The sequence below is a fragment of the Microsporum canis genome, genomic scaffold (genome assembly GCF_000151145.1).
Source record: "Microsporum canis CBS 113480 supercont1.3 genomic scaffold, whole genome shotgun sequence".
In the NCBI taxonomy this organism is placed as follows: domain Eukaryota; kingdom Fungi; phylum Ascomycota; class Eurotiomycetes; order Onygenales; family Arthrodermataceae; genus Microsporum; species Microsporum canis.
The window spans coordinates 2,276,462-2,300,155 of record NW_003299167.1 but is presented as its reverse complement, the minus strand read 5'-3'; the positions used below and the strand labels follow the sequence as shown (position 1 = coordinate 2,300,155).

The 23,694-nt window shown below is 46.7% G+C and overlaps 11 protein-coding genes across 11 annotated transcripts; 7 read left to right on the top strand and 4 right to left on the bottom strand.

Moving 5' to 3' along the window:
* Positions 1-503: 503 nt before the first annotated feature.
* Positions 504-1,540, top strand: MCYG_03723 (conserved hypothetical protein; the record flags this gene model as incomplete). The annotated part of the gene is made up of 6 exons (XM_002848171.1): positions 504-540; positions 566-678; positions 725-1,044; positions 1,075-1,266; positions 1,337-1,432; positions 1,465-1,540. The coding sequence occupies 6 exons, from the start codon at positions 504-506 to the stop codon at positions 1,538-1,540; spliced, it is 834 nt and encodes a 277-aa protein (XP_002848217.1).
* Positions 1,541-2,180: 640 nt separating this feature from the next.
* MCYG_03722 (DNA mismatch repair protein) lies at positions 2,181-4,781 on the top strand (the record flags this gene model as incomplete). Its single annotated transcript, XM_002848170.1, has 4 exons — positions 2,181-2,294; positions 2,363-2,485; positions 2,659-2,874; positions 2,943-4,781. The coding sequence occupies 4 exons, from the start codon at positions 2,181-2,183 to the stop codon at positions 4,779-4,781; spliced, it is 2,292 nt and encodes a 763-aa protein (XP_002848216.1).
* Positions 4,782-5,316: 535 nt separating this feature from the next.
* Positions 5,317-6,507, bottom strand: MCYG_03721 (uncharacterized protein; the record flags this gene model as incomplete). The annotated part of the gene is made up of 2 exons (XM_002848169.1): positions 5,317-5,839; positions 5,903-6,507. The coding sequence occupies 2 exons, from the start codon at positions 6,505-6,507 to the stop codon at positions 5,317-5,319; spliced, it is 1,128 nt and encodes a 375-aa protein (XP_002848215.1).
* A 762-nt stretch (positions 6,508-7,269) lies between these two features.
* MCYG_03720 (pps1 dual specificity phosphatase) lies at positions 7,270-9,709 on the bottom strand (the record flags this gene model as incomplete). Its single annotated transcript, XM_002848168.1, has 6 exons — positions 7,270-7,396; positions 7,507-7,563; positions 7,622-7,742; positions 7,815-8,705; positions 8,776-8,862; positions 8,929-9,709. 6 exons carry the CDS (start codon positions 9,707-9,709, stop codon positions 7,270-7,272), a joined length of 2,064 nt encoding a protein of 687 aa, XP_002848214.1.
* A 2,477-nt stretch (positions 9,710-12,186) lies between these two features.
* MCYG_03719 (enoyl-[acyl-carrier protein] reductase) lies at positions 12,187-13,595 on the top strand (the record flags this gene model as incomplete). The annotated part of the gene is made up of 3 exons (XM_002848167.1): positions 12,187-12,350; positions 12,424-13,428; positions 13,535-13,595. The coding sequence occupies 3 exons, from the start codon at positions 12,187-12,189 to the stop codon at positions 13,593-13,595; spliced, it is 1,230 nt and encodes a 409-aa protein (XP_002848213.1).
* Positions 13,596-13,617: 22 nt separating this feature from the next.
* MCYG_03718 (leucine carboxyl methyltransferase 2) lies at positions 13,618-16,106 on the bottom strand (the record flags this gene model as incomplete). Its single annotated transcript, XM_002848166.1, has 4 exons — positions 13,618-15,158; positions 15,237-15,598; positions 15,687-16,038; positions 16,088-16,106. The coding sequence occupies 4 exons, from the start codon at positions 16,104-16,106 to the stop codon at positions 13,618-13,620; spliced, it is 2,274 nt and encodes a 757-aa protein (XP_002848212.1).
* Positions 16,107-16,700: 594 nt separating this feature from the next.
* Positions 16,701-18,323, top strand: MCYG_03717 (Atg18p; the record flags this gene model as incomplete). Its single annotated transcript, XM_002848165.1, has 5 exons — positions 16,701-16,752; positions 16,820-16,974; positions 17,064-17,223; positions 17,297-18,124; positions 18,241-18,323. 5 exons carry the CDS (start codon positions 16,701-16,703, stop codon positions 18,321-18,323), a joined length of 1,278 nt encoding a protein of 425 aa, XP_002848211.1.
* A 565-nt stretch (positions 18,324-18,888) lies between these two features.
* On the top strand, positions 18,889-19,197 carry MCYG_03716 (uncharacterized protein; the record flags this gene model as incomplete). The annotated part of the gene is made up of 1 exon (XM_002848164.1): positions 18,889-19,197. The coding sequence occupies one exon, from the start codon at positions 18,889-18,891 to the stop codon at positions 19,195-19,197; it is 309 nt and encodes a 102-aa protein (XP_002848210.1).
* A 139-nt stretch (positions 19,198-19,336) lies between these two features.
* On the top strand, positions 19,337-20,962 carry MCYG_03715 (conserved hypothetical protein; the record flags this gene model as incomplete). Its single annotated transcript, XM_002848163.1, has 3 exons — positions 19,337-19,409; positions 19,492-19,637; positions 19,787-20,962. 3 exons carry the CDS (start codon positions 19,337-19,339, stop codon positions 20,960-20,962), a joined length of 1,395 nt encoding a protein of 464 aa, XP_002848209.1.
* Positions 20,963-21,213: 251 nt separating this feature from the next.
* Positions 21,214-21,611, bottom strand: MCYG_03714 (conserved hypothetical protein; the record flags this gene model as incomplete). The annotated part of the gene is made up of 2 exons (XM_002848162.1): positions 21,214-21,263; positions 21,323-21,611. 2 exons carry the CDS (start codon positions 21,609-21,611, stop codon positions 21,214-21,216), a joined length of 339 nt encoding a protein of 112 aa, XP_002848208.1.
* A 1,294-nt stretch (positions 21,612-22,905) lies between these two features.
* On the top strand, positions 22,906-23,574 carry MCYG_03713 (conserved hypothetical protein; the record flags this gene model as incomplete). The annotated part of the gene is made up of 1 exon (XM_002848161.1): positions 22,906-23,574. The coding sequence occupies one exon, from the start codon at positions 22,906-22,908 to the stop codon at positions 23,572-23,574; it is 669 nt and encodes a 222-aa protein (XP_002848207.1).
* Between the last annotated feature and the right edge of the window lie 120 nt (positions 23,575-23,694).

Below are 23,694 nucleotides of genomic sequence, written 5' to 3'. Positions count from 1 at the left end.
GAAACCACGTGACGATCTAGACTTCCTTATGTAAACTAGTGAATGCGTCCATTCTCACGTGATCGTCCCTTTTTTCTCCCAAAAGAAAGAAAAAGCAAAGAGATAAAGCGAAGGAAAAAGAAGAAAAAGTGACAAGTCCTCGTTGACCTCTGCTGCTTGCAGAGAGTGTACTTACAGTACAGAGTAAACGGGGGTGTCAAATGTGCTGACACAGGTACTCCGTAGTGGCCTTTAGATGCAATTTTACCAAATTATGATATATAGTAATTTTGATGCAAGTTGGGGGCCAAGCAGTTTAGTAAACCAGTTAACTGGTGACTGATTCCTTTCCCAAGATAGTTAACTACAGGTTTTAGGTAACCCACCATACCCAATGATGTTGCTGGTCAAGAGGTATATACAGTAAGGTGAGGAACAACTGAGAACAAACAGGTTAAAAAGACTATATAGTTAACAGAAGATAATTGTAGTGCCAACTAGTTATCGCCTATTCATAAAGAATAATGTTATTGATCAATGAGCTCTTCCAGGTTTTCCGAGGTCAACACTATACTCAAGTTATGAGAATCGATGGCAAAGATTTGCTGGGTTAAGCTTAAATCTCCAAATTTAACGACTGGCTGCCCTTTTGACATCGTCACCGAGGGTCAACCGTCTCCCATTCAATCGAATCATCGGGTTCGCCTGCTATCCGGCTGAGCTTGAAGCCATGCTATTTATTCAGAAGCATACCACCATCCCAGTCCCTCGCGTTATAAAAGTGTATATATGTGGAAAGAAGCAGTACCTGGCCATGGATGCGGTTGACGGACAGACGTTAGGCTCTGCCTGGCCAGACCTGACTGAGGAGCAGAGGCCAAACATCACAGCATTTGTACAACAGCTACGAGGTCTCGTTCTGCCTGAAGAAGGGACCGTTGGCTCGACAAGTCTAGGGCCTAGCTATGATCATCGACTCGGAGACCGTCACTTTGGTCCCTTTAACAATATTGCGGATTTCCACTTTTATATTCGTCGCGACGTTCCGCTTGAGTTCTGGAACGAGCCTATTAAATAGGTCCATGGCCTTTCTAGGTCGTACACCATCAAGTACAGCCACGCAGATATATGTCCTAACAATGTACTGGTCAAGAACGGAAAAATCGTCGTGATAATCGACTGGGAGGGGACAGGCTCGAAGAAGGGCTTAGCTGAGAAATTAAAAGAAACATCAGAGCCATCAGAGACACCATTCTCGCATGCAGTATTAACCATTAGTGTGTATACGCATCGTACCCTATACTGTGTGAAGGTGGTGGGCAGACGGGAGATCGAGGCAAAACACTGGTGATGCCAGGGGTCAAAGGCCCAATGCCGTCCTAAGCATGGGGCAGACGTCTTTGTCTTTCTTACATGTTATGGTTTACTATGTAATTTTTGACGGTATTAAAATGCAGTGAACCTTTATCTTTGGCTCTAGGAAAGATGTATTTTGTACATAATACACCCCCTCATGGGTAAACAATGTATGTACACCAGCGACTTTGGATCTACTATATAGCAGGGCCGTATTGACAGGGATGAGCTATGTACCTCTTTTACAATATTTATGTATGGGTGTATGTAGATCCAGTTTCCAGTTGGCTGTTTAAGATGTGGTGACGAGATATGATTCATCTCTTTCAGTACATGTCCTCCATACTACTATGTATGTACATGGGTATATAGTTCGTATTTCTGTACTTCGTTTGTCAGGCGATGACGAAACACGCCGAGTCTGAGTAGGCTATATGTTTTTGGCTATCTGCACCCTTAAAGCGGCGAGGAGGGCCGTCTATATCGTCGCGCGCTAGTAGGAGGCGTCTTCCCCGATCAGGAACGCTATACGGCGAAGGGAGGGTTCCAGGCCACGGGAAGAGAATCTGATGCTTGACCTTGCCCGCCCCGATCTGCTTCAGAACTTCTTCGTTCTGCTCTTCGTTTTCGCCTCTGCCGCCCAAATGCAGCTTAAGATTGCTATGGGGAACGTGGTGCAAGCCTAGACCTCGGCCAGCCCAACCTCCCGCCCCTAGCCAGAGGCTAATGGGACCCCCTTTGTCCAACTTCCATATAACCTCCAAGCTCTCCCCATCGCCGCCGACTTCTTGGTAGGAAACAGACCAAAGTCACTATATCATTCCGTAGTTATGGACAGTGACAGGATGGACATCGACTCGGCATCTCACGGGGCCCCGCGGGGTCTCAAGCGACCAGCGCCGGATTCATACCCAGACACCAGCTCCTCACCAGCTGTTGCCAGGCCTAGGAAGATCCAGGTAAGTATCACGTGACATAAGACAGCTTTGCAGAGAGGACCTGTATATGCTGACTTGGGACCCTGGAGGCATTGGACCCGGATGTTATCAACAAGATTGCTGCTGGAGAGATCATTGTGGCTCCTATGCACGCATTGAAGGAGTTGATCGAGAATTCTGTGGACGCTGGCTCGACCTCAGTAGAGATTCTGGTCAGAGAGGGAGGACTGAAGCTTCTCCAGATCACTGATAATGGCCATGGAATCGATGTTAGTCCGAAGTGCCCCTTGTTATCTTTGTGTGTTTTACGGAATTGCCTGACACATCTGTCTAGAATGATGACCTTCCCATTCTATGTGAGAGGTTTACAACGTCGAAGCTCCAGGCCTTTGAGGACCTCTCTTCCATCGCTACCTATGGGTTTCGTGGTGAGGCCCTGGCAAGCATCAGCCATGTTGCTCACCTGACAGTGACAACGAAGACGGCGGGGTCGAGTTGTGCCTGGAGGGCTCACTATAGTGATGGGAAGCTCGTACCCGCAAAGCCAGGACAGAATGCTGCCCCTAAGCCTATTGCTGGACGCAGAGGCACCCAGATTACTGTTAGTGCTCGTTTTTCGACAGTCCCCAACTTCTTATTGACCCTTCTCTATACTGATTGCTTGTATAGGTGGAAGATCTATTCTATAACGTTCCTACAAGGCGTCGTGCGTTCCGATCGGCAAGTGAGGAGTACGCGAAGATCCTTGATATCGTTGGCCGTTATGCTGTACACTGCAGTGGAACTGCGTTTTCCTGCAAGAAGCATGGAGAAGCTGGTGTCAGCCTGTCTACCTCGATAAACTCCTCCATAGTCGATCGGATAAGGCAGCTACACGGCGGTGCCGTGGCCAATGAACTGGTTTCCCTCGAGGTTGACGGCAAGAAATGGGGGTGCCATACTTCAGCGTGGGTTACCAACGCCAATTACCATGCCAAGCGGACCACTCTTCTCATCTTTATCAACCACCGCTCGGTTGAGTCGACCGCCATTAAAAGAGCTGTGGAACAGACCTATTCAACTTTCCTTCCAAAGGGCGGACATCCATTTGTATATCTTGACCTTAATATCGAGCCACAGCGGCTTGATGTCAACGTTCACCCCACAAAACGGGAGGTTAACTTTTTAAACGAGGATGAAATCATTGAATCTATATGCGGCGCTATTAGGACAAAGCTTGCTGCAGTAGACTCAAGCCGTACATTCATGACCCAAACGCTGCTTCCTGGAATTCGCCCTCCGGAACCGTCGCCCTCAACCAGAGATACTGCTTTGACTGGGGAAGGTGAAAGGTTAGCTCTCCGAACGCTAGCTGGAGCAAAACGGCCATATGAAAACAACCTTGTGCGGACGGATGCAAAATTGCGAAAAATAACATCTATGCTTCCCCCGGCAAGTTCAGAGGCAGGATCTGGCGACAAACCCGCAGCCACACAAAACGGAAATCAGGGTCTGGTCTATCAAAAGGTAAACCGGGAACCAGTTAATATTCGTCTTACGTCTGTTAAAAACTTACGTGCATCCGTTCGCTCCTCGATGCACAACAACCTCACCGAAATCTTTGCTTCTAGTACCTACGTTGGCCTCGTGGATGAGCGGCGTCGAGTTGCTGCCATGCAGTCCAGTGTCAAGCTCTACCTAGTTGATTACGGCATGGTATGTAATGAGTTTTTCTACCAACTCGGCCTCACTAATTTTGGGAACTTTGGGTGTATCAACCTCGAGTCATCACCGAAATTGGTTGACCTCCTTTCCTTGGCTGTCGAAGTGGAGCGTAATGAATATTACCGCAGCCAAAAACAAAATAACGATGTCGATACAGCATCGGTAACCTCAGACACCAGCCACGGGGTGGATGAAGGTTATGGTGTTGACTTTACCTCTATCGCAGCCACTGTTGCAAAACATCTAATCGATCGAAGGGAGATGCTAAAGGAATATTTCTCCCTTTCTATATCCGAGGATGGCTCCTTGTTGTCAATACCTCTACTTTTGAAAGGCTATATGCCCTCTCTAGCAAAACTACCACGATTCCTTCTCCGCTTAGGCCCATACGTGGACTGGAGTGGTGAAGAGGCCTGCTTCCGTACGTTTCTGACAGAGTTAGCCGCTTTTTACACCCCGGAACAACTCCCTGTTCCACATTCATCGAATTCTCGAGGTGGTTATGAGAATCAGACACACTTAGGTGCCAGAGAAAGTAGCCCACACTCTATAGCCTCTGACATCTCTAGAGAAAACGGTGCCACGGCTATTGAAAGCCCACAAACAGGCCAATCATCCAGCCATGATGAGGCTGAGCAAGAAGACGAGTCAATTACTCGTCGTCGAGAGCAGCTGTCATGGATGCTGGAACATACTCTATTCCCCGCCATACGATCACGGCTAGTTGCCACAAGCGATCTTGTTCGAGGTGTAATTGAAGTAGCAGACTTAAAAGGGCTTTACCGGGTTTTTGAACGCTGCTAGTTTCTTTCTCTTCGGCCACCAACATGGTCCGCCACAAGGATTTTCACAGCTGGGCCTTTAATGATCACAACATTGCCGTTTTGCTACCGCCTTTGAGCCCATTTTTACGACTCCTTGTATCTTCTTGATGGATGTTATAAACCCCAACGAATTATGAAAGTTTCATCAACTATACCCCCTCTTCTGTTGCTCTGATTTACCTCAACTTTTACCCGCTTCTTTATGAAATCTACAGGTTTATTTCATCACCCTCTTCTGAACATATATCCAATCCCCGTCTACCAACTTCGGCTTTTATCCCTCTCACATTTGTCTTGACATCTGTTCGTCATGTGGGTCCTGTCGACCTACAGTTTCTTTATAGTGGCTACAAATCACAGCCTTTACCCATGTAATATTTCCTCTCTGTCTATGGCACCATATTCCCTAATCAATCTGGAAATATACCTTATATTTAATTGACGATAATGTTGAAGAATGTATATGTTCAATGGCTTTGAGAAATATGATAATTAACTATATATTATTGATCCAGCTAATAATCGACATAGGCACGTCCCCAACAGGGAGACTTTAGTTTGAACGGGGCATTTTCAGGCATTTCCCAAGCCACAGGCCAACACAGCTCAACTTCAAAATTTTTCAGCGTCTTGATCTGATACAAGGGACGGCAAATAACATATGTCGTAGCCTGCGTATTAGAGTGCGGTCTAGAATATGATATTCGTTTGCGACAGCGAATTTTTTGGCTGTATACTCTAAGCCGAAAGTCCTTTAGGCCTTCCATTTCGTTGGCAATAGCATGGCAGGCAACCTCCCATGTATTTGGGAGAGCTTCTTTATCGCTTAGGGTCTGTGGACCAAATCGTTGGGCTTTCCGGTAATATTGTGAGCGGCCATCATCATAGAAGACACTCCAATCCCAGGGTGTTATCTCGATGCTCGAAACGATCTTGAGGCGCTGGGTTAATATTGAGTGCGCAAAGGCAAGAAACGCATAAGGCTGCTCAAAACTAAACGTCTGGTCTGCATATAGCATGCCTATTGCCTCGGTATAACTGTAAGAAAGAAAATCAGTATATTTTCCAGCCGGGTTGAAGGAAGGATATGAAAGCCCATACATTTCTCGACATGATTGAAGTAAGGGAAGTATCCCTATACCTGGGTGGTCGCAGGTTACGGGGGCCAAAATATCTTCAGCTACGGTGCAGCCTATATGTTTATTCGCGTGAACAGCATTCTCGGCTACACAGTTACAGAGCCTGTTCTTCTTCTTCACCTTCTTCTCGCCATCAACGGCCTCTGCATAATCAGTACATGGGAATGAAGCCAGTTTACGACAGGTTGTATGCACTATATGGATCTTCCGGCTGCCTATGACATAGCCATAGATAATAAGCCTTATCTCAGGTGGAATCTGGAATAATGGTGATTGAGCCTGGTCATGGGTCACTTGGTCATGTTCCGTTTCGTTTTCAGCTCTCGTTCTTAGTTGCTGCTGTGTGAAGGCATCGAATGTATTACCTATCGAGAGAGTCCGCTTTCGGTGGGACGACAGGGGAGGGACGTCTGTCTTGTGGTATTCTTTGAACCTCCTGGCCCATCGGTACTTCTGGGCTGGGCTGGATATGTAGACATAATATAGGGGGACAAGTACTGGCAGGCAGATTATGCAGCATACTAATTGACATATATCGGCACAATTAAGTCTTCGATCTTGCGTCATATTGTGAGATTGTTAACTTGATCCAAGGCCAGTTGGTGCAAGGGATAGACGGCTGGGTGTAATGTAAGGTAGAAGAGCCAACGACTTGGGCAGCTGATCTGGCCGTTGAGAATTAGTTAAGTGGTACGGCAGTAATAGTTACGGTTGAACGAAGGTGTGGTAGCTCGTAGTTTTAACTATCGTGTGTGTGCGCGCTTGTGTGTGCGTTTGTGTTGTCATAGTTAACTTAATAGTTAAAAATATGTACATCTGTGCGGTATGTAGTTAAATTGGAAGTTACTTAGTAATTGATACCTTTGGAACAAAAGAGAATTTGATGTGTATTGCGTAAAGCTCGTATAGAACGTAGGCTGAGAATTAGAAAACGGAGGAACCGCTCACACTCAAGGCAGAGCAAAGAGAGAGACTGAAAAGACCTTGTAGTAATGAAATTGCTTCCGTACACCGTTGAGTCATTGGGATCATAAGAGGCGTCAAGTAAGGAATTAAGGAGCGGGGTATGAAGGTAATAAGGCCGCATCTGGGTAAATAGACGATAGGGATGACAGGTGCGAACCCGAGCTTCGTGGAAGGGAAGAAAGAGAATAGAAAGAAGGGAATAATAAGAACTAGAGTTTCCGGATGGATATGGTTCAAGTCAGTAGAAGTGTGGAATATAGTAGAAATACGTCTGTGGAGGCTTTAAAGGGGGCTAAAGGGTTTAAAAAGGAGGTAAAAGAAAAATGGCTTCCTCCAACAAGTCTAGCCGTTATGCCAGTGACTTTATTGTCTTGAGTATGGCTTGTTCATCAAGGCGATTTCACGGGCAACGGTGGCCCATTCTAAGTCTCGTCGGAAGGAATTGTTTCGTCTCTGTTGAAGGGTTTCATCCCACTTGAGAAGTTCATATCTAAGGTAAAGCAAATTAGTATCTGATGATCGTACATGGTTGGAATAAGAACGACGCGCGAGGACAGAAAAGACTAGATGCTATGCATAGCGTCGTCGGATCGAACTTACACAAATCGAAGATGAGGCTGGATAATCACATTCAATCTCCTCGCTCGAACAAAACAACTGGGGGAAAATATGTCAGCGAGGGTCATAAATATCTGGGCATGATGTGTTGGCTCACTATGCTCTTGGGAAAGACAAATTCATAGACTTCATAACCTCCGCAATACAAATGGTCGCAGATCTCGAGACGCCAACACGACAATGCACCAACGTTGCCGTTCCATCAAATTTACCGTTTTCTAATATGAAAGAGTTAGAGAGGACCTCAGTCTATCGCCGGATAGGGAGAAGTGGGTGGCAAGGGAGTATACCAATAAACGCCAGACATCGCTCAAGCTCCAGAGTCAAAGGATCTATGCCATTATCCTGCACCTCATTGATAAGCAACAGATTTTCCGCACCCCACTTTTCAACTTCCTCTGCCATCCAGGACACAGGTTCCCCAACGCTTAGTATCCTACGAATACCCATGGACCAAAGCAGCTCAGGGTTGGTGGCGTGAGCCAAATTCCCAAGGTACATGTAAGGTAAGATTCGGCTGGGTAAGGAGCCGTCCATTTTTGTCATCCAGTTAGGGCTAGGCTGATATGTTAGTTGTCGAGCTCTTGAGTTCGGACTCTCACTGAGTAAATTCTGCTGTATTTCCAGAAGGAAGGTGACGTCAGATGGATAGGCGAAAAAATTTCGTTTTCTCTCACAGTGCAACCTTAGCCAGGCCTCATGAACCGGCGCGCCCTCAGCATACATGAAATATGCTAGGGCAAGGAGCGAGCTTTCTGTGTAACCGTCTCCGCAGTGTATGAAGACTTTGCATGGTTTCACAGCTACTGGTTGCATAGGTATATCGCCATCCTCATCCTCAGACAACTCTTCTTGCCTGCGAGGGTTGGCAAGTTGGTATATCCATCTGCAAGTAGCGATGAAATCATAAACTTCAAGTTGACTCCATGAAGATGCCATAAGGCTACCCGAGGACGGAAATTCAATGTGATGTGGGCCTTTATGGAGTTGGGAGGATATCTTCGTCAGGTATCTTGTATCAGGCATGGTGGCTCCGTCATGTGTTTCAATAAGAATATCATAATGACTGGCAGGCGGCCCGCCCATATCATAGCTCAAATCAGGAGACGGCCCCTGCCATACATTTTTCGATATTTCAGTCGCCTGGGACATGGTGTACATTTCCAGGCGCTCCCAAAGGACTAGATACGTATTAGTATGAGATAATGTAGATTAGCGACGAAGCTGTCACTGTCAAGAAAGGTTCCTTACAAAAGTCCATGACTTGGCCTGATAGAACCCCATTTTGATTGATGGCTACAATGTCTGGATGCTGCATTTCGATTTCTTGGAAAGACGCTATTTTCCAGTTAGCTACTACCAATGAACGGGAGGGCAATTTGTACGGGAGTATAAATTACTTACTTGACACCACAAACGTGTTGAATAGCCTGGACTCCTGACCAGGATCAAATCTTCTCATCCATTCTTCCTGTGCTGCGGAAATATCCACTGCAGCGGACAAGATACTTTCTTCACTTGCATCATCATCTCCATATACAATGATATCCGATACTGCCGCAAGTTTTGCGGTTTGAATATGGAAATTCCTCACTGAAAATCCTTCACGTGGGTCTGCATCGATAAAACTTGATCCAGCCAAAATTTCATCAGGTGCAACAGCGCCTCTGATCTTGCCCTTGGTCAAGTCACCGCCGACCTTTATCACCGTGATCGTTCGTAGGCATTTTGGGATTCGTCGTAGAGTTCTACGGCGAGATACAAAAAATGACAGCTGGATCTGGTTATCTGGGTGCAACCCGTGAAGCCAAGGAAATAGCTTGGACGGATCTGGGAGTGGTCTTGTGGCCAGGTCCTCAAGAGCAACAGCTAACTGCTTTCCGCTAATCGAAAATACAGGCGGATGGTTGTATACCAGATGGTATCTATTGTCTGGTGGGTATAAGGCGGTTGGATGTTGAACACTAAACTGTTTGCTTGAAGGTGAGGTAGACGTTGAATAAGAGGCGGCAGGGAGCTTAGAACTAGCGGGGGCAGGGCCAGTGGGGCAAACTGGTAAGTGTTTATTTGGGATTGGGGTTTGGCTTCGGGTTGACGGTGCAGTGAGAGTGAGTGATGGTGTTCCAATTGGTGGTGGGGTAGGCGTTTGCCGCACCGTATGGTGCTGAAGTATGACTGCTGCCATAACAGAAAAGAAATAAAGGATTTTCCCTCCTAGTGTTGAATGCCTAGGGGCCGTACTTGAAGGTATTAGAAGAAATATCCTCGGCCTGTTGATAGTTTTATTGCTGCAGAATCGAGGCCCAAGTTCGAACCAGCTACATGGTCTGCCCGATTGACACCCGATGCTGTTGTGGCGTACACAAGTATCGACAGAATATCCAGGCTTATAATGATGAAATGAATGACCGAGAGAAAGTGAATGAAGGTATGTGCTTTGCAGCGATGATAGGTGGCTAGGGCAAAATCTATCCAACGAATGGTATAGTGTGTCTAACAGGGGTAACTAACGGTTAGCAACTGGTACTTTGTTAACCACAACTAATTCTGCTTAAGCATATGATCTCAATTATGAAGATTATATCTATACATATATATATGTATGTATTCAGGCATATAGATAATGAATCAACTTACCTGTATGCAGGATGGGCTTTGGTGGAGTCTGTGGACCGTTTAAGCCGCTAGCCAGCAAGGTGAAAACACGGGCGAGATATAAGCGGGAGGGATTGAAAAGGATGACACGGTGAATAAGGATAAAGGGTATATGTGCTATGCGAGCACCGTCAAGGCGAGAATGAAGATAGTCATGGATATAAGTCGAAGGGGGCCAGCGGGATGAAGTAATATGGAAAGATAGAAGATGGAGGCGGGGATGATTTTGGGGCAGAGAGTCCAAAAAGGTACCGGGTACTTCGGTTAGTTAGCCGCAGCCCCCAGACGCGAGGTATTTTGTACAAGTGACCAATAGCGTTTCGAGCACAGGTGGAAAAGGATCCGGAAAAGTGGGGTAAATAAGGGAAGCTAGTCCGTTTTGAGGTTTCATGGGCTTTATTTTAACCAATAGAAACACGAGATAACTTCTAGATTCTGGTCACGTGAAGAAGCCAAGAAGGAAGCCGAGAAAGGCAAAAGTTTGATATAAAAAGAAAAACGACGAACGTTGGAGGGTAGAAATCCGGAGGAAGAGGGAAAGGAAGAGACAGGAGAGAGAATGTGTGGGTATGTTTTTTTGGAAGAGAGAGAGAACAGATAAATTATGATGGGCAATAATTGTCTGGTTCAACGGCTTTCAATGAGGCCGTGCCACGGAGCATCCGGATGTGCAACAAGTCAGGGATACGACCTTGATTCCGTTGTTCGCAGCCTAAAATAAGTAGGTACTGCGCTCGTACTGCCTACCTCGGACAATCAAGAAAAGGAATATGGACATAGTTGTACACTTAGCCGGCGAAAGTACGACTGAGGAACACTGTGGGGGAGAAAGTGGGTTACACTGCGTGACGATCTGCCATCCACACTTCTTCTATACATCGTAAGTCCTGGTTGCCGTGTTGTGCCTTTCTTCTCTCGATCGGTTGCATAGACGTATGCGGGAGAGCACATTCTACAGTAACAATGATGCCACCAGTGGAGACGCAGTGGAGCAGAGAGAGAAGTGCCCAGGCGTGCGATTCGTGGAGGGGTGGATGATTTCAAACGGAGGGGGAATTGAACACTGCTTTAGCGTTAATTCTTTGGCGCTCGAGCAAGCCGATAGGTGGTGATATATGCATTCTGATGCCCAAACTCACGTCAATTTTAACTATGGGAGACATGGCGTCGCTAGTACAAACACATCCTGAGATGGAGACGACGCGCGTGTTGACAACCTAGTGATCGTCTTTCATCAACCTGGGGTTTATCTGGTAAGCTGCATGCCCTGAAAGATGGATCATTCCATCTCCTCCCGAATGCGATTATCCGTTGCAATCGCCGCGACGGCATTTTTGACATATCAGGTACTTATATTTTTTGCTTTGCTTTTTTTCGGCATTAGTCTTCTTTATATCGTGGACGGAGAGTAGAATGAAAGAGTAGAGTCAACAAGAGGGTCACACAAGTAAATAGCTCCCAAGGTTCAGTCAGCCGTTTCCCATGTTCTCTTCCATCTTCTATTTCGCCCTCTGTTTGCCTTTTCGTTCGCCCTTTCTCCGTTGAATGTTGCCTTAGTATGCTACATTCTCAAAGAGAGGGCGAAGTGACAAGCACCAGCTTCAATTGGCAGTCTTAGCCCGCCATTTTCGCCAATGATAGGAATATTTGATACCTGTACACTCGATATGTGGGTAGGTGTTCCGGGGAAACTGGTTGTAGCTTGGTCGGGTTTGTATATTCCATGTGCTAGTTGCAGCTATAGATGAGCAAGGTTTCATCACTCTGTGCACATTGAGAAATATTTTCTTAATATTAACCATATGAAACGCTTGCTGTCTAAATGGGCTTGTGTGTATGTAGTAGAGATGTTGCCCTGCCAAGACTCTCCAGACGTCATCGCTTGTTGGAAAAGACCAAGAAAAAAATAACAACATCCAGCTTCAGCTCGCGATAGCTCCAAAGGCTAGCACAGCACGAAAATTCGATTAGCCACCCATTGATTAGCTCTTTATTCGTTGCTCCAGCATGGTAGCTCCCCGGGCCCACGGTATCTTCGCACAATCCTGTCGCCGGCAATGTTTTACACCCAAGATCTCGCTTGATAGACGGCAGTACATCTCCGCCTATGGATACACACAGGCAAAAGCCATTGTCTTTCCCAGATACGGGGAGCCCAAAGATGTCCTAAAGTATACATTCTTATATTATAGCCTCAAAAAATTGGAAAGGAGTGCTTTGCTTACCTTCTCTTTTTGTATCTAGTCTACACGCATACTCAATATCCCCTCCCAATGGCACTCAATGCACCCTCCGTTTGCTTGCCGCCCCACTCAATCCAGCAGACTTTAACCAGATACAAGGTGTCTATCCGGCAAAACCTACCTTTAGCACATCTCTAGGCACAATCGACCCTCACGCAGTGGCTGGGAACGAGGGAGCTTTCGAGGTCCTCTCCACCGGTTCGGGGGTGAAATCTCTCCGGAAGGGCGACTGGGTTATCATGAAACATTCCGGTATGGGCACATGGCGGACCCATGCCCAGTGGGACGAGTCACAGTTAATCAAGGTAAAGGAGGAGGACCGCGAAGGCTTAGCCCCTATTCAGGCGGGAACCGTTAGCGTCAACCCAGTCACGGCCTACCGTATGATCAAAGACTTTTGTGAATGGGACTGGATGCGTGGCGGAGAGGAGTGGCTGATTCAGAACGGTGCAAACTCGGGTGTAGGTCGAGCGGCTATCCAGATCGCAAAACAGTGGAATATTAAGACCCTGAACGTCATCAGGGACCGAGAGACTGTCGAAGAGACTGATAGGCTAAAGAATGAGCTACATTCCCTTGGTGCCACGGCTGTCATTACGGAATCAGACCTCTTATCGTCTGCGAAATTCAAAGACATAGTTCACCAGCTGACACGAGCAGGCAGGGAGCCTATTCGCCTGGCTCTTAACTGCGTTGGAGGCAAGAACGCAGCCGCCTTAGCCAAGGTTCTTGCCCCTAATTCTCGACATATAACCTACGGCGCCATGGCAAAACAACCTACCTCGCTACCTGCAGGGCTAATGATCTTCAATAACATCAGTTTTCATGGTTTCTGGGTGTCGAGGTGGAGTGACCAGAATCCTGCCTTGAAGGAGGAGACCATTCGTGATATCTTCAGGTTAACCAGGGAAGGTAGGTTTAAGGACATCCCTGTGCAGGAGGTGAAATGGACACGGGAGACACCCAGAGACGAACTTGTTGACAGCGTACAGGGGACGCTGGGGGGGTACAGGAACGGGAAGGGGATCTTTGTCTATAACAACGAGTAGACTACACCGTTCTTGACATTTGTATATATACAGCTTGGCCACTAGGACCTGAAATGAAGTCAGCTCAACTTCATCTACGCCACCGACGCCCATAGCTGTTCTCTGGCTCAAAGATGTCGAATAGGGCTCTTGTGTCTGCTCATTTCCTACGTTCTCTTCAATTTTTGATGCAAGGGACCTATCATTGAATGTTGAGCGAAATTCATCGTCGTAGGAGTAGGAGTGGCCGGCAATGGTTGGACTATTCGCCATTCGTTATTGTTACCCGACAAACCTCCATGGTTTAGCAGCCAGGTGCCATTATTCCAGTATGTGCCAAAGGCAAAGCACACTGCTCCTCCACCTACTATTAAGACTCCGCCGCTAGTAATAGGGATGGAACTATGCCCGACCAAAAGTGGCCGTGAATGGGCAGGAGAGGTGCCTACGGCCATTGGAATGGGCGATATATTGTTATCGGTACTGTCGTATTTCAAGACGCTCAAGTCCAGGATTATGACCTCGTACTCATGTGGAATACACCCACTGACTGCAATGCCTCCGATAACAACAAGTTTATTTTCAAGTTGATGCGCCGTGGCTCCGAAACGAGCAACCCACTTGGATATCTGCGGATGTGAAATTTGTACTCGCGTTGTTTCGTTGGTCAATCGAATTGATATTTCTCTAGTATCACTGGTGGATATCTGCCACGTCCAAAACTCATCCAGTACCAACCCATCTTGGGACATGCCTCCAATAAGGACTCCTGTTCCCTTGCCAATGCTAGACATTACAGCTCCAAAGCGAGGCAGACAGGATCCACCATTTGCAGTCAATGTACTCCAGGTTTCTCTTTCTCCGGTCTTTCTCCACAGCAAAAATTGCGCCGTCACTTTGCTGTTTGATAATTTTCCGCCGTAAATAAGTACGCATTCTTCGCCGCTCGGAAGCATAACAGCAGTAGCGGAATGTTGAAAGCATGGTGTTGGAAGGGAACTTGATTGTTGCCATCTACCCCCTTCCATTAACCATGTATCACTCAATGGTCTAGATGGAGAGGTTCGACCACCAACTAATAAGCACTGGTCATTGGATAACTGTGTAATGGTATGGCATACCCGAGCCGTAAGTGATCCTGGGGGCACACACGCTATGGCTGAAGTAGCGTTATTACATGGCACATATATGTCCGTAGATGCGAGTCTAGCCTGTCGTCCTAACCCTGCATGGAAACCGACCTGGCCCCCAAAGGAGAATAAGGCCCCATGTCGTCTCTGACCAATGAAGTCAGACTGATGATTCGCTGTTAAGCGCATCTCTGAATCCATTGGCTCCGGGTCTATGTTATTCGCGGCTTTATCGATATCTTTAGACGTTGGTATTCTTGTGCTAGCTCTGAGCAAAAAATAATGGGAAGCAAATAGAGCAAACTCCTCCCACTCATCAAAGACTTCAAACTGGTCAAGAGAAATTCTAATGCCTGAGTTTAAGAAGCTTGGGTCGTTCCACGCTTCCCACAAGCTTCGAGCATGTGCTTGTTTCCAATTTGCATCAAGGAAACGCTTTTCCTGTTTGGCTAATGTGGGATAGATATGGATTGATTGAAGTGGAGCTCGCCATTTCGTAAAATGGGCTATCATGGTTTTTGCAAATGGGTGCTCAGGGCCATCTGGGAAGAATTGCTCTAGAAGGCCAAATTGGGTATCTGTAATATACCTTGGTCAGTAGCTCTTTATCCACAAATAGAGCTCCATATATGGATACCATATGGCCCAGTACTAACCGTTACTAAGCCTTCCTGCCCACTCTATCAATGCATCGGCAGCCTTAACCGCCATATAAGTCAAGGCCACCTCAGCAGTACAGAGTACTGAAAACTTGGAAGGGTCAAGCTCAGACTTTAGGGTTTGCTCCAACTCCGAAAGATTTCCAAGATCACACCCTATTCCAATATACTGTTTTGCGCGAATAAGCGGGCCGCCATGGCCTGAAAAAACAGCATCCGGAATAAGCTCTTTGAGCTCAGGGCTGTTCTGTATAACGTCCCATTTCTCCAGAATCATTTTGCGGTGATCGATGTCGATAAACTTAGTATCCACGCATAAACCTGGTTCTCGTGAGAGAAATTGGAAAGCTAATGGGTCGCTAGGGGAAGGTAGTCGTTAGAAACAAATATCGCTTATCACCGTACAAAGGAGGACCGTATTGAGCAAAGAAAGGGTAGATAACTTACAATCCACACCCAAAGTTGATAACCAACTTCGGGTGGCCTATTTTTTCTCTGAGAAATTCTGTAACTGTGTGCTCAATCGCATACATTCGTAGCCAATACCCTCGGTTTATTAAGGGTGCTCTCCGTGGGGAAGACTTGACGAAATGCTGAAAAAAGTGAGGTTCATTGTAGTATATCCGCTCGACACTCCTTTTTGAAACAATACTGCTTCCATTTGTCTGATAGTCGTGCATTAGCTTGGAGCGTAGAGAATCATTTGATGGATGGTCCAAAAAAGAAGAGACTTGCCCCCATAACCGAGCCAGCTTCCTTCTCTGTCTGGATTTCATTTGTTTTCCCCATAATTGTAGGCCTTTTCTACTATCAGAGAGTGTTCTAACACTATTCAACTGTTCGCTGACCTCTCTTGTATAATGCCATGAACCTATCTAAGGCGAGTGAGGGGACGAAGACAGAAAAAAGATGCCAAGCTTTGATAATATTTTAGCTTATCGATAAGAATCACATGATTTAAGCCTCACCTATGATCCGTGCGTCTTCCCGTGCGTCATCTGACTTGCACTAAGCCATTTTGGGCGAAGGTACCTTGCACCTGCGGATGACTTCGTCACTTTTTCCTTTTCTTTCCTTCTGCTTCAACTTGTTTGCTAAACATTTCCTATATCCCTCTCGCTGTGTTAACGCCCTACATTCGAACATTCGGAACCTCTAAGTTCCACGCTGTCGCAATTTCCGTCATACCCGTCTGTTAATTTCCGCTTCCTAGCTCCAATCAGTTGTCAATCATCATCGCTGTTCGCAATACGTCGCCGCCTTGGTTATTATATGATGCCTGCCGACTCATATACTTGACCTATACTCCTAACGCTTGGAGATAAATAACTGTCCTTTTCCCAGGGGCAAACACATCCTCCAAGAGCGACCTTGTGATATCGAGCTGTCCTTTCAACCTTCTAGACATATATCCTTGTCTACGTTTCTATCTCCATTCTTTGCGGCAGAGCCTAGCGCATCATGACGATGAATTTTGTGACTTTTAACCAGGACTACAGCTACCTGGCTGTTGGTATGACTCTTTATATTGACCGTTCTCTCTCCTGAAACGCAATTTTAACCAACCCGGGTTTGTTTAGGTACCTCGAAAGGCTATCGCATATTTTCGACCGATCCGTTCGTAAAAAGCTATGAAACGAAAGAAGGAAACATCGCCATGCTAGAAATGCTTTTTTCTACATCGCTAGTTGCACTTATACTCTCTCCACGACGACTCCAGATTACGAACACAAAGGTGAGCCAGTGGTTTTTTATTTCAGCCCGACACAGACCCGTGATGCGTTCTGCTGGAAAAGGTAGCTAATAGTTGCCTGATACTGACAGAGACAGTCGGTTATCTGCGAACTGACCTTTCCTACAACTGTGCTCGCTGTTCGACTAAATCGGAAACGACTAGTAATTGTTCTGGAAGACCAGATCTATGTCTACGACATTCAGACAATGAAACTGTTGTACACGATTGAAACATCTCCTAACCCAAATGGTAAATCCATAAGCCGAAGCTATGGCAAAACTAAACCAATTTTAGGTCATATGCTGATATAGCGCTTTTATAGCAATTTGCGCATTGTCTCCTTCATCTGATAACTGCTACCTCGCTTACCCGCTTCCCCAAAAGGCTCCGCCGCCATCATTCACTGCTCCAACTCACACTCCCCCCGGAAATTCACATATTGCTCCCACCTGTGGAGAGGTGCTAATATTCGACGCCCAGAAGCTTGAAGCCATCAACGTCATAGAGGCGCATAGGTCGCCGCTATCATGTGTTGCATTAAATAATGATGGCACCATGCTCGCTACCGCGTCGGATAAAGGGACAATTCTCCGCGTCTTTTCGGTACCTGACGGACACAAACTATACCAATTTCGCCGAGGGTCGATGCCATCTAGAATATATAGTATGTCATTTAACACCACATCGACTTTGCTATGTGTCTCTTCTGCCACGGAGACTGTCCATATATTCAAGCTAGGCCACCAAGGTACTACAGCCACCGGCTCACCTGGTAGCATGACTGGCCAGCCGCCGGGGAATCGTCCCCGTGAAAATTCTGGAAACCAAGGACCGGATATGGACGGATTTCTGGGCCGCAAACATGATGGCACATTCATGGGCCTGATAAGACGGACATCACAAACAGTCGGAACTTCAGTTGCGGCTACTGTAGGCGGGTATTTGCCCAAAGGTGTTACCGAAATGTGGGAGCCGGCGCGGGACTTTGCCTGGATCAAACTGCCCAAGCATACCGCGGGCACTCAGCAATCGCGGCCTGGACCCGTGAGGAGCGTTGTTGCGATGAGCAGTAATACGCCACAGGTGATGGTAGTGACGAGCGATGGCATTTTCTACGTTTTTAACATCGATCTTTCCAAGGGAGGCGAGGGTACCTTGACTAAACAGCATTCGTAAGCTTCACTTCTGCCCCTGTCTTCGAATTATTCTTTCTCCGTTTGATACTTTTTGATTTGCAGCCAAAGTGACTGACTTGTTATTTCTTAGCGTACTCGACTCCAGCGATAGGCTCGGATCTTCAGCTGCAGATTACTGACCTAGACCAACTGAAAGATATTCGCGTCCAATGAGGCGAAGATAAGTGCCCTCACTACTTATGATTGTAGATAGCGGGTACAGTACTGCAGCGGGTGAATCATGTTAATCATGCCTATGGCTCCATATTTATGTTTTAAAATCGCGGTCTCCTTTTTCTTTTCTTCCTGGTGCTTGATCGTTCCCCAAGCCAAGTTCACTCGTTTCTTAGCGAATTGCATTTTTGTATTGCTGCAAGGGCGTTTATCGTGAGTTCTTTATGTTTGTCTATTTAACTGTTGTTCTTCCTAGTATTGTATACTGTTGAACAGTGGAATCAGTCGAACTCCTTGTTCATATATGTACACCTGGCTTTGCTTATTTCTGGTTACATACCTGTTCCCATCGTCTTGAAGATCCATCTGCTCTGCTGCAGGGAATGCTGTCCTCTTTTTTTTCTGAGTTGATCCACACTGGAGATCATGAAACATAGGCAAAGACTTCTCCTACCGATCCAGCCTTCGTTCGATGAAAGATATCAACCGTATATCCAACTTCTCTCGACTTCCCCCATCGAACCTCGTAAAAGATTGTCACGATTGAGCGTATATCGTATTTCGTATGTCGTTTTTCCCGGCTTTCCGTCTTGGTCCCTTCGCTGCCGAATGGATACGCCTTGCTTTGCTCTACTTTGACATGGGCGCACCCCGGGAAGCCCGCGCAAGGGTTCTTTGGATTGAATTTATATGGGCCTTCAACTCCACCGGAGAAACCACCACGAATCCTCCAAGCATGGCGTCTGCAAGCAGTGTTTCCATGCGGGATGAGCTATCCGTCGGCACTCTCGACCATCCTAGAATGCTCTTCGCCCCGATGTTGGTTCTCGGCAAATCCAGTTTAAAAGGGCGTGCCGTATATAAAGTCTCATAATCTCCCTGTCTTCCCTTTGTCTCTCCATCTTCATTTCCGACCATTTGGATCCTCAGAAGCATTTCCACGGCCAGTAAGAAACGTTTGGGTGTATATAGGCCGCTTCTTCGCGGGTGACTCGGGGCAGCTTATCGACAGGATGAGCGTCCCATTGACGACCCTCAGCCAGGGCTGTATAGAGGCGCCTCCTCCACAGCCTCAGATGAGAGAAGGTGAGGCTGTCATTTCCTGGGAAGACATCATGTACCAGAAGACAGCGAGGAATCAGTGCTGATTGGTCTCCAGCTCGATCAGGGGAGGAAGTAAACGGACGTTCTGCTTCGATCAATTCATCCCGCTCGCATTTGCCAAAGTGGAACAAGCCAGCCATTAACCTGTGGAGGTTTGCTGCTGCGAACTATACGTTCATCATTCTCGGTGCCAACGATGCAGCATATGGAGTGAGCATTATCATCGCTGTCAAAAATTGAATTGACCAGCTACTGACCTCGTTACTTTTGGTCTCACCTAGGCTGTAATACCTTATGTATGTATTAACAGTTGTTCACTCCCCTTCTTCCCGACTTCGTACTAATCCTATATATTCCAGATTGAAAAACATTACAACATTTCATACACAGTTGTCTCGCTTATCTTCCTGTCACCTCTTGGTGGCTACGCAGCGGCGGCAACGTTCAGCAACATGATCCATATGAAACTGGGCCAGCGTGGTATAGCATTTCTCGGCCCTTGCTCGCATATACTGGCATACGTTGCCGTCTGTCTTCACCCGCCATACCCGGCCCTTATTGTTGCTTTCATCTTTGCCGGTTTTGGCAATGGAATTGCGGATGCAGCTTGGAATGCATGGATAGGCGGCATGGCGAATGCAAACGAACTCCTTGGCCTCTTACATGGATTCTACGGACTAGGAGGGATGCTGGCTCCTCTTATTGCAACTGCTCTAATTACCAAAGCTGGCTGGGAATGGTATGAGTTTTACTACTTGCTTGCCGGTGCATCCTTTTTGTCCCTTGCCTTTTCGCTTCCGGCGTTCTGGAGTGCAACTGGATCTAGATACCGGGAGGCCCATCAAGATTCGTATGATGAAGCTGAGAGGCACGGAAACAATATAAACGCCTATACAGCATCTCCCAGGGCCAATAAAATGATGGTTAAGCTCATGGGCAACACAAGAATGGCCGAGGCGTTGAGTAACCGGGTAACCTGGATCTGTAGCATTTTCCTTGCAGTTTACGCAGGTGCAGAGGTCGGGTTGGGAGGCTGGATCGTCACCTTCATGATCAATGTTCGACATGGTTCCCCATTCGCGTCTGGAGTTACTGCTACAGGCTTCTGGCTGGGCATAACACTAGGGCGAATGATTCTAGGGTTCGTTACTCCTAGATTCTTCAAAACAGAGAAGCACGCCGTTGTGTTCTACCTTGGCTGCTGTATCTGTCTAGATCTCGTATTTTGGCTTGTTCCAAATTTCTATGCTTCCGCCACCGCTGTTGCGTTCATGGGTTTCTTCCTTGGCCCCTTATTCCCCGCAGGTGTCGTTGCTGCGACGAAATTGTTACCAAGGAATCTCCATGTTGCTGCCATTGGCTTCACTTCAGCTATGGGCGCCTCAGGAGCTAGTACACTCCCTTTCGCTGTCGGTGCAATTGCTCAGGCGAAAGGAGTCGAGATTTTGCAACCGTTTATACTGGGAGTGCTAGTGTTATGTCTCGCTGTCTGGATGTGTCTGCCCAGCCTTCCAAGGAGCAATATCCGCCTATAAAGCTGCAGGCTGGAATTTCGTATATCCTTGGTATGTCGAGCAAGCCGAGGGCTTGAAGGATGAATTATGAGACACATGAAACATATCAAACTTGAAGATGGAACGTATATATGGTATAATTATATAAATAATTGAAAACAACAGTTATGCATATCTGAGCCTTTTGATCCATCTTCTACTAAACCTGAAAGGTAGATAAGGTATAAATGCTCCTCTCATGGAAGTATTCCCCCTCTCGTTTAAGATGGAATTCAAGGGTTTTGACAGCAGACAAAGTCACCACCACCGGGGCAGATAGGGTCTATCATCTGTTAGATACCACAGCCGGGGATAGGGAAACAACGGACTTCTCTATCTTACCTGGGAGTACTGCTCCTATGCACTCGCTCTTCCATTTGCATACGGCCTTCGTCCCCTTGCCGGGACAAGGTGAAATCTCACATCCCCAAACATTATCCCCATCGAACGGACATGCCCAGTTCTTCGTCTGCGCATCTCCTTGGTACGCCCATCCGTGATATTTGCCAGTACATTCATTGTGGTCAAGGCATATACAGCGATCCGTGTTCCATTCACCGCTGCATCTACCACCCACTGCTGCAAAAATGGGGGTAGGCAGTAGAAGGAGTTCAGAGAGAAGTAGCTTCATTTTTCAACAATTTTGATCTTTGACACTGGAAATATTATGAGGGGATTTTGCTTGAGAATGGTGGTTGAAATCATAACTCCTCAGCATCGAAGGTGAAAGCCAACGAGGTATGTATATATATTAGATAGCTCCCAACTATTTATAGTTATGGTGTGCGAATTTCGTATTTTCCAGCTCATATTTCCATCTCTCAAATCCTATGATTGGGTAAAGATGGCTTTGATGACATTAGTAACTGAACGATCTTCATTTTAAGAGCCAAAATTAAATGATCAGCCTTGAAGTTATATACAGAGGTCTGTGATGGTTGGTTGGCGGAGTAGCTGGCCTGCGGGTGGACGAATGATGAGAAGTAATCAACGATCTTGATACGCCTTGGGCCGTACCCATATTTATCCGTATACTGCGCAAGAGTGAAGAAGAATACTTCTTAACTATAACTATTCCAGGGTTTCTCAAGTGTTTGATGATATTTATGTCGTGCAGCGATATTTCACCAAGCCATACTCCGTACTTATCGGCTATAACTACATCAGTCGCCCGACGAGTTGTGTTGCAACTCTTTGATGCATTGAGTTCGATGTGCCTCGGCTTGCATTGATAAGTACCGCACCCTCTCGGGCAACATCACATATCACAAACGTAGTTAAAAAGTGGGTTCAGGGCGTAGCTTAACAGGTAAGACAGGGGATTAATTACCTTGGTTAACGCCTTGAACGACGCAGAGTATCAACAATCTCAACGTACATCCACAGCCTAAGCAATATCCTTGGAGTCGAGACTTGCTTTTCTGCCGTTGAAAATACGAGCAGTTGAGGGATGACAGTGGATAAGCCTCCTGCCACGCGCGTGATTCATTCCACAGTGCAACATGGAGGATCTTATGTCCCACTTGCTCACCAATCGAAGCTGTGCCAAAACAGCTCACTGGCACGGTGGTAATGAGCGTCTGGGGTTGGGGATGGATGGGCTGCAAGGGAAAAAAGAGTCAGCCAATCGCCATATCCTGGCCCTGTTGGAATGTTACATTTTCGTGGTGCAGGGAAATGCTAATATAGCTGCTTTCACCCTGTTCAAAGGAACTAGCGACGGCATCCCATGTACTATGTATGTAAATGCTATAATGCCTTTGCAGGGGTAGTTATGAATCCCGCTTTGGCCGTCTAGAGCTGCGAGTGTGGGGGAAGTCATCCATGGCAGTAACTATAAAGAGATGAATCGTCTCCGGTAGCAGTCGAAAATATTCCCCCTTTTTTCTCTTCTGTCGAGAACGTTGACATCTCATTAGTCAGAAATGCGCTTTAACACCATTCTCGCAGTGGCTACAGCCGTCAATTGCGCTGCAGCCTATGACCCTGTCTTTCAGGTTCCCAGATGCCCCTTGCGTTTCTCCCTTGATTTCGACAAGACTGTACCTGACCAGAAACCATTTCCTCGCACAACTGTCAGGCTTTGTTACGATACCAAGACTATCAACCTGAAATTCGAGGCAAAGGACGAAAAGTACTTCTATTTCGACCCGGAACAAAAGATAAATGACGATATCTGGAAGTATGAAGTGATGGAAGCCTTCATTTCCTCAGGCCATGCCGACCCTTCGACATACCTGGAGTTTGAAGTCAGTCCCAACAACATCACATATCAAGCGTTCGTCTACAATCCGTCCAAAAATCGAGCAGACGGTGCTCCATTCGATCATGCTTTCATCACCAATCCCATCGCCGACGGAATAACTTCTCAAACATCGCTAGCTCAACCTCAGGGAAAGTGGACTTCTGAAGTGCGTATTCCTCTGGCTTTATTTAACGTCGATTCTGCTCGCGGCTCCAGGTGGCGCATGAACTTCTTCCGCACTGTGACCTCCAAGGAGATGTACCCGGATCAGATCCTCGGTGCATGGAATTCCCCAGACAAAGCAAGCTTCCATATAACCTCCTTTTTCAGAAAACTCGTCTTTGTTTGAACACATCTTGCTGGCTTTGAATATGTGCCTTTTGTGATGCGTCGTGGGGTGATGCTGAGGCCTGTCGATGGCTGCTGGTTCGCTAGTTGTAAATGCTGGGAGAAGACCTAGTATATGTTT